Source organism: Pongo pygmaeus, chromosome 8 (genome assembly GCF_028885625.2).
Source record: "Pongo pygmaeus isolate AG05252 chromosome 8, NHGRI_mPonPyg2-v2.0_pri, whole genome shotgun sequence".
NCBI lineage: Eukaryota > Metazoa > Chordata > Mammalia > Primates > Hominidae > Pongo > Pongo pygmaeus.
The window spans coordinates 94,763,625-94,775,814 of NC_072381.2; the positions used below are offsets into that span (position 1 = coordinate 94,763,625).

The window sequence follows — 12,190 nt, forward strand, 5'->3', positions numbered from 1 at the left end:
GGGAACTGGGGTGAATCACCTTTGAGCCCACAAAGCCCTACTCCCTTTTTTCCAGGCTTGGGCTCTGTAGTTAGATCTGGCTTTGAATTCTAGCTCTAAAATTTACTTAACTGAATGATTTCTCAAACCTCAGTGCCCTCATGTGTAAAATGGGGAAGATAATAATAACATTCATTGCACACCATTGCTATGAAGATTACCTAAAAATATAGGTAAAGTGTTTACATAAGCCTTGGCAAAGGCAAAGCGTTCAAAAAATGTTGGCTCTTTTATTAATGTCTGGGGTGGTCCCCAAGTGCCCTATTATGTTCCTGTGAGATAAAAATGTACAGGGGCAAAAGGGTAAAGGGGAATGACCGGGCTGAGGGCTAGACTTAGGGTCTGGTAGACATTTTGCCTTCTCAAAAGTTTAATTTATGATCCTCAAATATATTACTACTGGCCCAGAGATCTGGAAACATCATTTTCCATGGACCAAAGAAAGAAAAAAACCTAACAATCACCAACATGAAACTGAACAAATGAAGATAATTTAAAAGACCCAATATAAATTTTTTAAAAATCTCTTTAAAAATATAATAGCAACTATTTACTGTTTACTACATGCTAAACCCTTGTACCAGATTATTTAATTCTCCCTAAAACCCTAAAAGTTGGTACCATCAACCTTATTCTATGGTTAAGATTCACAGAACTTAAATAACTTTCCCTAAGTGACACAACTAGCAAATATCTCTTAATGACTTGCTGTACTTCTCGTGTCTTCATTGTCATAATGGGTACTGCTTCTGGAGTCTGGAAACAGCCTACACAAGTACTAGACTTAGATATTTTGTCAAAAAGATATTATCTTCATTATAAAAATTAAGAGCTAAAATGGGCTGGGGTGTGGTAGTTCACACCTGTAATTCCAGCATTTTGGGGCGCCGAGGTGAGAGGATCACTTGAGCCACGGATTTTGAGACCAACCTGGGCAATATAGGGAGACCCATCTCTTAAAAAAAAAAAAAAAAAAAAAAAAAAAAAAAAGCCTGGCGTGGGGTACATGCTGCTGGTCCTAGCTGCTTGGGAGGCTGAGGTGGGAGGATCACTCAGGCTTGGGAAGTCAAGGCTGCAGTGAGCCATGATCGTGTCACTGCACTCCAGCCTGGACAACAGATTGAGATTCTGTCTAAACAAACAAAACAAAAAAAGAGCGAAAACAAAATTTTTGACTTCATGTTACTCATTTGAATTTCTTATTTAACAAAATCCTCTGATTGTACACCTGAAGAACAGAAATAGTTAGAATAGGTTACCAACCAGATAGTGGATGTATTCTTGATTATTCTTGAAATAAACATTCTAAATGACCCATGGTGCTAAGTAAATCTACCTCATAAATGATTCTAAACATTTCTTTTTTTACCAAGTGAAACTTTTGAATGAGATGTATGTAATTATACATGTTTTAAGAAGCAAAATTACAGGTATAAAACTATCTGGAGACCTGAAAGACTACAGCAGGGCATAGCAGTGTAAACGCTATTTCCTCTGTTCTCCCCGATTCCACAGCCTTCCATTGCACTTATAGCACAGGTCACATTCTGGCTTGTTTTCTAGGTCTCTGGCTGCCCCTTAGCACCATGCTCTAGGCCTACACATAATAATTGCTTAATAAACATTTATTACGTGGAACAGGGAGTTATCTCTTGGATCACCCCAAACTGAAAAGTAGCAATTTCATCAGCCAGTCTTGGAAGTATAGGTTAACTGCTTAAAAATTAATCAGAGGTTCATCAACAATATTGACAGCCAATTCCAGAGCCAACATAACAAACACAAAATCTATCCTGCTGGACCTCCTGAAACTATACTAGGAAAAAAGAAAAACCTGCCAAGGCAAATAATCTACGTACATACTACTTTGACCTGAAAAGAAACATCATTATTTCACCTTTTCCCTAAAAATTATTTTCTAACAAAGTGCTAGCAGCAAACATCTCTTCTACACATTTCACTGAGGGGTGGATATCTCTGAAGCTTGAGGTCATGCATTCCCAGACAGGGAAAAAAAGATATGTGTCACTTTCACTGAGCCCTATAGAGACCTCCCTCAAAAGTCTTCATCTGGGAAAAATGACAGGGTCCCAAGTGCAGGCAGTGAGACATACTGCTACTTGGATTTTCAAATAGGCCATCTGAAATTCAGGGCGAGTTGGGAATTAATTATCAGACTTTGCAGTCCATTAGTCCAACTGAATTAACTTTGTGGAAAGCTTAAAACAGCATGTTGAGATTTCAGCTAGTGAGAAACACTCTTTCTCAGGGCTTAGTTTTCTTTACATCAAGGGCCATAGACTCAAATGCCTAAAGGAGACTGTAAGAAAACAAAGCAGCAAAGGCCTTGACTAGATGTAGAGTCACAGAATGATAAGGACTGTAGCAAACAAGTCAACCTGCACATATTTAAAATTCACCTGCTGCCCACTGTTGCCATGTGATGTTGGGGGCCCAGTGTTACCAGATGACCCTATTTTTCAAGAGCCAGAAATCCAAATTTTTATGTTAAATCTTCCAATTTTTAAGTGCTGACAGCTAATTTAACATTAAAAAAATACATTGCAGGCCCACAAAACATGTCTGTGGGCTGAATCTGACTCCCATACTACCAATTTTATCTATATATATCCTAATGCTGATCCTATAATGGGCCTTAAATGATCACAAATCTGAACTATTAGATCCAGCAAATATGCAAATGAAGCTTCAGGTCATTTGAACATACTTTGTAACTAAGATATGCTAGTAAATGTTTAACAACCAGCTCTCTGAAACTAAAAGCCCTAGTTTATAGCATTTACTAATTTCCATGGTATAATCACCCCCGACCATGACCAATTTCAAGCTACCATTGTGATGTCAATAAACACATAATTGGGAAGAGATGCATACATGGACTCTTTTAACCCAGTAGGTGCTGGCTCTAGCATCCCTCTGCTTGTAACTCTCCTTAGCACTTTTGGAGAGTATCAGTTCTGCCAATTCCTAAATTATTAGGTTAAATTTAAGCCACTCCTCAAACTTAAAAACAACAAAACAAAGCTGGCCCTAAGACTCAAACTCTGTGTAAATAATGGAAGCCAATCAAAGACTGTATAGATCCTGCCTGTGGGACTTTAAGCAAGGAAGCTATTACTATTACCTATTTTGCAGATAAAATGCATCACTGTGGGTCAGTGGGTTAAGTTACCTACTCGTGTTCCCAAGACTAACAAGTAGGGGAAGAGGTAAAGTAGAGAAAATTTTCAAACTACAACTCTGAAAAACTGGCAATGTTATTTCTAGTACCAAAGTTACTTAAGTAAGTAGGGGTACAGTGGGGTTCTCAAAGTTTAAGTGCATCAGAATTACCTGGAGGGTTGGTTAAAATGCAGGTTGCTGGGCCCCAACCCCAGATAGCTTTTTCCTCCCTCCATCAAATGACGAAAGGGGCCATCTATGAGTGGTCAAAAGTCTCAAGCCGGAAACAAATTGAGAATGATTGTGTCTACCAAATCTTATGCTCCTGCAATATCACAAACCAGTCCTCAGATTAATAATAGGGACCAAGGTAACAGGTGTTCCTAAATGATGGTCTTAGGTTTAGACATTCCACAGATTCATAGGTGTCCTACCCGCTCCTGATGCTTTTCCAGCATTATACGCTTTTTAAGACTGGTCCCTTGGAGATTTCTGGCATAAGAAAAGCCAATTCTTAAGTCCTCACACATTGAAAAAAAGTGATAAAAGCAATCAGAAAACTCTTTCTGTTGCCCTAAATTTAATGTCAACTGAATTAAACTGTTGTTATATCCTATTTGTTCAAAGGGTAGGTAATTTTTTTACTTTTAAAGTAACTAAAAGAGTTACTTCCGACTTCTAATCAATGTTAGCTTTGGACTGGACAAAATTCACAAGTGTCTACATGCATACTTCCAAGATGTTGCAGGTTGAGTTCCAGACCACCTCAGCAAAGTGAATATCGCAATAAAGCAAGTCACATGAGTTTTTTGGTTTCTTAGTGCATATAAAAGTTGTTTACACTGCCGGGGCGGTGGCTTATGCCTGTAATCCCAGCACTCTGGGAGGCCTTGGCAGGCAGATCACTTGAGGTCAGGAGTTTGAGACCAGCCTGGCCAACATGGTGAGACCCTTGTTTCTACTAAAATACAAAAATTAGCCAGGCGTGGTCACGATGTGTCTGTAATTCCAGCTACTTGGGAGGCTGGGGTAGGAGAATCGCCTGAACCCAGGAGGCAGGTGTTGCAGTGAGCCGAGATCGTGCCACTGCACTCCAGCCTGGGCACAGAGTGAAACTCCGTCTCAAAAAAAAAAAAAAAGTTGTTTACACTATACTGCAGTCTATCGAGTGTGCAATAGCATTATGTCTTTTTTGAGACAGAGTCTCGCTTTGTCTCCCAGACTGGAGTGCAGTGGCAGGATCTCGGCTCGCTGCAAGCTCCGTCTCCCAGGTTCACGCCATTCTCCTGCCTCAGCCTTCCGAGTAGCTGGGACTACAGGCGCCCACCACCACACCCGGCTATTTTTTTGTATTTTTTAGTAGAGACGGGGTTTCACCGTGTTAGCCAGGATGGTCTCGATCTCCTGACCTTGTGATTTGCCTGCCTCGGCCTCCTAAAGTGCTGGGATTACAGGTGTGAGCCACCAAGCCCAGCCTAGCATTATGTCTAAAAAAAAAAATATTAAGGACACAACTGAATTTTAAAATATATTTATTGCTAAAAAATGCGAATCATCTGAGCCTTCAGATTAGTAATCTTTCTGCTGGTGGAGGGTCTTCCCTCAATATTGAGAGCTGCTGACTAATCAAAGTAGGGTTTGCTGAGGGTTGGGGTGGCTGTGGAAAAGTTCTTAAAATAAGACAAAAATGAAGTTTGCCGCATTGGTTGACTCTTCTTTTCACAAAAGATTTCTCCATAGCATGGAATGCTGTTTCATAGCATTTTACCCACCATAGAACTTCTTTCAAAATTGGAGTCCATCCTCTCAAACCCTGCCACTGCTTTATCAACTAAGTTTATGTAATATTCTAAATCCTTTGTTGTCATTTCAACAACGTTCACAGCATCTTCACCAGAAGGAGATTCCATCTCAGGAAACCATTTTCTTTGCCCATTCATAAGAGGTAACTCCTCATTCATTTAAGTTTTATCATGAGATTGTAGCTATTCAGTCATATCTTCAGGATCCACTTCTGATTCTAGTTCTCCGGCTAGTTCTACCATATCTGCGGTTACTTTCTTCACTGACATCTTGAATTCTGTCCATGAGGCTGAAATTCACTTCTTCCAAACTCCTCCTAATGCTATTTTACTCCCCAAACTTGAATCTCAAATGTTCTTAATGGCATCTAGAATAGTGAATCTTTTCCAGAGGTTTCTAATTGATTTTACCCAGATCCATCAAAGGAATTGTACTCTATGGCAGCTATAGCCTATGAAAAATATTTCTTGAAAAAAAAAAGTATTCCTTAAATAATACAACTTGAACCTTGTAATTATTCCTTGATTTATGGGCTGAAAAATGGATATTGTATTAATAGGCATGAAAACATTAATCTCCTTTTACATCTCCATTAGAACTCTTGGGTGACTAGTTGTGTTGTCAATGAGCAGTAAAAGTTTGAAAATATTTTTTTTTTCTGAGCAGTAGGTATAAATAGTGGGCTTAAATATTTAGTAAACCATGCTATAAACAGAGGTACTATCATTCATGCCTCATTGTTACATTTGTAAAGCACAGGTGGAGTAGATTTAGCATAATTCTTAAGGGCCACACGATTTTCAGAATGGTCAATGAGCATCGGCTTCAACTTCAAGTCACCAGCTGCATTAGCCCTTAACAAGACAGTTACCCTGTCCCTTGAAGCTTTGAAGCCAGGCATTGACGTCTGTTCTGTACTATGAAAGTCTTAGGTGGCCTCTTCTTCCAAAACAATATAAGGCTATTTCATCTATACTGGAAATCTGTTGTTTAATGCATCACCTTCATTAGTGACTTTAACTATATTTCCTGATTAGCTTGCTGCAGCTTCTACATTGCACTTAGTACTTTATCTTGCACTTTAATGTTATGGACATGGCTTCTTTCCTTAAACCTCACAAACCAACAACCTCTGCTACCTTCCCACTTTTCTTTTCATGTTTTTTTGAGACAGGGTATCACTCTGTCACCCAGGCTGGAGTGCAGTGGCACAATCATAGCTCACTGCAACCTCTGCCTCCTGGGCTCAAGCAATCCCCCCATCTCAGCCTCCTGAGTCGCTGGGACTATAGGGGTGCACCACCACATCTGGCTAATTTTTGTATTTTGTGTAGAGACAGGGGTTCACCATGTTGCCCAGGCTGGTCTTGAACTACTGGGTTCAAGCGATCCACCCACCTTAGCCTCCCAAAGTGATGGGATTACAGGCATGAGCCACAGGACCCCGCCTACCTTTCAACTTTTCTTCTGCAGCTTCCTCACCTCTCTCAGACTCTAGAGAATTGAAGAGTTAGGGCCTTGCTCTGGATTAGACTTTGGCTTAAGGGAATGTTGTGGCTGGTTTGATCTTTAATCCAGATGACTAAAAGTCTGTATCAGCCATAAATCTGTTTTTCTCTCTTATTATTTGTGTGTTCACCGGAGTAGCACTTTTAATTTCCTTCAAGAACTTTTTCTTTGCATTCACAACTTGGCTAACTGCATGGCACAAGAGGCCTAGGTTTTGGTCTGTCTCGGTTTTCAGCATGCCTTTCTCACTAAGCGTAATGATTTCTAGCTTTTGATTTAAAGTGTGGGACATGGGACTCTTCCTTTGACTTGAATATTTAGAGGCCAATTAGGCCAACAGTAGTACTATTAATTGGCCTAATTTCAATATTGCTGTGTCTCAGGGAATAGGGAGGCCTGAGGTAGGGAGAGAGATGGGGGGACAGCCTGTCAATGGAGCAGTCAGAACACACAACATTTATCAATGAAGTCTGCCATCTTATATGGGCATAATGTGGTGGGTGCCCCAAAACAATTACAATAGTGACATCACTGATCACAGATGACCATAACAGATACAATAATAATTAAAAAGTTGGAAATACAGCAAGAATTACCTACATGTGACACAGACAAATGTGCATACAAGCCATTGGAAAAGTGGTGCCAATAGACTTGCTCAATGCAGGGTTAACACAAACCTTCAATCTGTAAAAAATGCAATACAACAAGGTATGCCTGTATTGTAATGAAAAGCTATATGGGCAGAATTAATGACTTTTTAAAAATAAATTTTCTGATGTTAAAAATACCTTGCATTCTTGAGAATACGGTTGTTGAAGTTAGGAAGTGTGGTTGGGAATAAAAATACTAGAATCTGTACATAAAATATTCTGCTTGGTTATTTAAAACAAAACCCACAGAATATAGACACTGGGAACAAACACAAAATTCACTGAAACCTACAGAGCCTTGGTGCACAGCCATGCAGAGTTCTCCATCTTGAAAGCCACTTTTTAAATGGTGGGAATTCCTCATTGGCTTATCAACATCTTAGCCTATTTGAAGTTAGGCTAAGTTTTTCTTCTGTGTTCCATTTTGATAACTCATTGATTTTGAAGGCTAATCTTTGCCAGTCAAAAATTTGGTTATGACAATGATCCTAATTTTTTTTTTTTTTTTTTGAGATGGAGTCTGGCCCTGTCGCCCCGGCTGGAGTGCAGTGTCGCCATCTCAGCTTACTGCAAGCTCCGCCTCCCGGGTTCACGCCATTCTCCTGCCTCAGCCTCCCAGGTAGCTGGGACTACAGGCGCCTGCGACCACGCCCGACTGATTTTTTGTATTTTTAGTAGAGACGGGGTTTCACCGTGTTAGCCAGGATGGTCTCGATCTCCTGACCTCGTGATCCACCCACCTCGGCCTCCCAAAGTGCTGGGATTACAGGCGTGAGCCACCGCGTCCAGCCAATCCTAAAATGTCAAAAAAGAAAACAAGAAAGGAAAGAAGGAGGGGAGGGATGGTGGGAAGAAAAAAAGAAGGAAAGAAAAAGGAGGAACAAAGTGCAGATCTGTTCAACTGAGAGTATTCTATACAGATCTAATTTAATGATTGTGTCGTGGTTTATAGTTCTTTCTTGTACATTTTAAAGGGAATGAAGAATAGTTACATTATCTAAGGATTCAAGTACATATACTATATGTTTTTTTAAAATACTATTCAAATATAACAATTGCTTACTATTCGGGGTCTGTTGAACATCTTTTACCTAGCCCTAATCACTCAAATAAATCACACAGATGGATTTTTCAAACTCCTATCTGCAAAGTTGTGTTATACCAAAAACAGTGATTTTATACAATAATAACAGGACTTTATAGGTATGTAGATGTACTTCTGTATGATTTGTCAAACTGTTTTAATATGTACAATAGTATATATTGATCCTTTACAATTAAGTTAGCATCTTCGATTTTCTATTCTAGAAATGAGGAGAGCTTGGATTATTAAGACACTAAGGGCCTTAGCACTCACTGCTCCATCTGTGTAACAACTCTTTCTTTGCATGATTTGCTGTCTTCTTCAGGTGTCTGCTCCAACATTACCTAGTCACACAAAGACCCTGCCAGCACTCCCTATCTTCTTTGCCCTGGTTTTTTCCCTCCATTCATAGTAATTATCACCATTTGATATATTCTATATTCACTTTCTTTTTTGAGACAGAGTCTTACTCTGTCACCCAGGCTGGAGTGCAATGGCGCGATCTCGGCTCACTGTAAACTTGATCTCCTGGGTTCAAGAGATTCTCGTGCCTCAGCCTCCTGAGTAGCTGGGATTACAGGCGTGCGCCACCTCGCCTGGCTTATTTTTGTATTTTTAGTAGAGACAGGGTTACACCATGTTGGCAAGGGCTGGTTCAAACTCCTGGCCTCAAGCAATCCACCCGCCTCGACCTTCCGAAGTGATGGGATTACAGGCGTGAGCCACTTTCGCCTGACTCTATATTCACTTTTTAAATTGATTATTGATTGTCTTCCCCCACTAGAATACAAGCTCATGGTGAGCAGGGGATTTATTTTGTTCATAACAGTACTTGGTGCACTGAAAGTGCCTGAGTGAGTGAATGAATGCTTAGGAAGGAGGATAACACCTATTCATCCTCATAACTTTGGAAAGACTCAGGCACATCACTAACATAACATCAAATGGGCTATAGGAAAAGATCTATCTGTTTCAATTCTGTCTTCACTTGGGCTGAGAGTCAGCCTGGACACAGAAGGCAGTCCATAGACTCTTCTTGCACAGATGGATGCCCAACCTGGCCAGGCTATTTAGCAAATGTTACATACTTGCTCCCTACTCCAGTCTATTCATTAGGCTTCAAAAGCCTGTCCAAAGGAGGAAAGGCTTCTTTACCTTGGTTGTAATGAGATGTGACTTTTCTCAACTTAGAACCTTGAGAAATACACCTGCTCATGGCCAACACATATTGAGTAACTTTCTCCCAGGGTATACATTACCCCAGGGGAGAGATGGAGGCATTGACAGAGGTTGCATAAATCCTCTGGGTCACCTTGGTTCACTTCAGGCTCTCCAGTGGAAATGGACAGATAGGGCGTCCTTGAGGGACCTGAGGAGCTCAGAGCAATGAGAGTGGATCAGCATTTCCTTCTGAATCAGAATTGAGTCCAAGTCCCAGCTCTTACCTAGGTGACACTGCTAGAAGCTTTTGATCTCTCTGGCAGCTTTAGTTTCTTATCTATGTAGCACAAGAATGCTATACTTTCTCACCTCCAGAGGTCACCTTCAGTTCTGAAGTCTTACTCCCACCTCTTTGCAGATGACAAAATGAGGCCCAGAGGGGGGACAGGTCTTGCCTAGTCACCCAGCTGATGAAATGTAGAAACAGGACTGGAGTTCAGCTTCAATGGTTTTTCCATTATGGACTGAAACTTAGTTCTCAAGCCCATGGATCTCAAACGTCTCAGTTTTAAAACTCTTTGATCATGAGCCTCTTTGGTGAGAAAAGGATTCCACGGGTCATTTAAGTAAGTGGCAAGTCAAACTCTACTGCTGGGTAATAGGAGGGGACATAGAAGAAAAAAAATCCAAAAACTGAAGATAATTAGTCTCACTTAGGATACTATTCTAGGACTCTGTTGCCGGCTCTTACAGAAACTTACTACAATCAATGAGGTAAATGGGGTTACTTTTGATGGCACAAGTAAAATTTGCATTTATAGCTTTCTTAAATACCATGAATGTGCACTGATTCATTAATGTATTCATTAATGACAGACTTTATAGCAAGACTGGATTACATTAGTTCTGCACAAAATGGCAGTAATTTGTACTACAGGCTTTGAGAATATGTATTTTATGACTTACCTCACTATATGTTCAACTTTCTAGTAAAACTAATCCTAAAATCTCCCAACCCTTCCTTCTTCCATGTTCAATCACTTTTGTTTATCTAGCTTCCCTTCCTTTCCAAGATATATCTACATCTATTGTTTCACTTTCTTCTCACTTTATAAAATGAAGACTACACAGTACGGAGATTATTATACTGACTGTAGAAAATGAAGAAATTGGAATGCACAGATGTTAAGGGAATGCTAAAAAAAAGAGAAATGTTGGATGGCATGTTACTTATCCATATCTTCCATTTAGCTTCATTTGTTAAATCTAAATGAGCAACGTACAGTTTATATGTACTGCCAGTCAGGATACAGCATTATCCTTACTATATAAAATTATACTCCCTAAATGGTATTCATTAATGAAGGAATTCACTGATAAGTAATATTACAGATCTCATTTTTGTTTGTGAGCAAAACTTCTGAATGGCATTCATATGCTGAAAAAAGGCACTTGAGAGCAAATGGGTAGATAGAAGTAATCATTTTTGGTAGGATTCATAGAAGCCTTCCCATGGGTCTCTGTTTATATATGCATAAAGTTGGCATCACGATTATATAGTAAAAGTCTGTGGTCAATTTTAACTGAAATACTTCAGAAGGGATTTTAGCATCTTGTCTTTAGCATATTACCCAGCAATAATTGTAATTAAAATGATGATGATAACTATATTGAGCACTTACTAAGTGCCAGGTACATATTATCTCATTTAATCCTACATGTAACAACCCTATGAGGTAGAAGCTGTTTTTATTCTCGTATAGGTGAGAAAACTGAGGCACAGAGAGGTGACATAAGTTTTCCAGAGTCCCAAGGCTAGTCGTATGGTTCTTCGGTATGAGTGGCCATGATTATGGACACGTGAGAGGTTTTGATGTTTTGACAAAGACAAACCCGACCTACCATTCTAAAGTCCTCTTCGAATTTGAAAGCCCCGCCTCCCGTGGCACAGAGGGTGGTGTGAAGGCTAGAGAAGTTCTTCTCGCTGCCCATCTGAATGAACCTGTGCATAGCACAGCTGGGAAAGCGGATGAAGTGCAGGTTCCCTTTGCGTCCACACATGGTCAGGTTTTTCAGTTCCAGATGGACGTCTCGGATCCCAGTTTTCCCATAAGCAGTGTTAGAAGTCAAATACTTCCGGATGCTCTTCAGGTTCTCCACTTCCTCTTGCTCCTCTTCAGCTGTAATATCCTTCGGTTCGAAATACACCAATTTAACCAGCGTTCCACCGATGTCCATGCCAAACCATGGGAATGCTAAAGGACAGAAAGAAAGAGTGCTGCTGAATGCTATGCGTGCAAAGAAGTGTTCGGTTTTTGAATATTAAATAAGCAAAAGCAGTGGTGTCATATCTACAAGTGCATTTAACATTCAATTTATTTGAATTCAACTATATGTGCCTAAAAGGAGGCACAGACAGAGAAAATTTTACAATCGAAAGAGTGCCCAAGGCTCTGCTCACACACCGCTGCACTCCACTCAGAATTGAGTGAGATGAGAAATAGGATTCTGCAGTTCCCTAAGGCAGTCTCAATTCCTGTGTGCTTCCTAGGGCTCAAGTATCTCACCAAGCTGAGTGTTATTCTAATATTTAAAGATAGATATATATATATTTTCACATACATCCTGGATCCCAATTGCTAACTATTTTTGTCAGAATCTTCACCAAAGAAACGGATCTACTTCAATCCTAGAGGAAAAACTGACCATGCTGGGTGTACCAAGAGATGGTATGTCGGTCTCTAACCTAGGGCGCATT

General features: G+C 40.1%; 1 protein-coding gene across 7 annotated transcripts in view; it reads right to left on the bottom strand.

Moving 5' to 3' along the window:
• The window catches only part of PANK1 (pantothenate kinase 1), a 64,048-nt gene that overhangs the window by 17,314 nt on the left and 34,544 nt on the right, over nt 1-12,190 (bottom strand). For all 7 annotated transcript variants that reach the window (XM_054503384.2, XM_054503385.2, XM_063669973.1 and 4 more), the window contains one exon: nt 11,335-11,687. In XM_054503384.2, the coding sequence (XP_054359359.1) occupies nt 11,335-11,687 (353 nt within the window). The remainder of the gene's footprint in view (nt 1-11,334; nt 11,688-12,190) is intronic.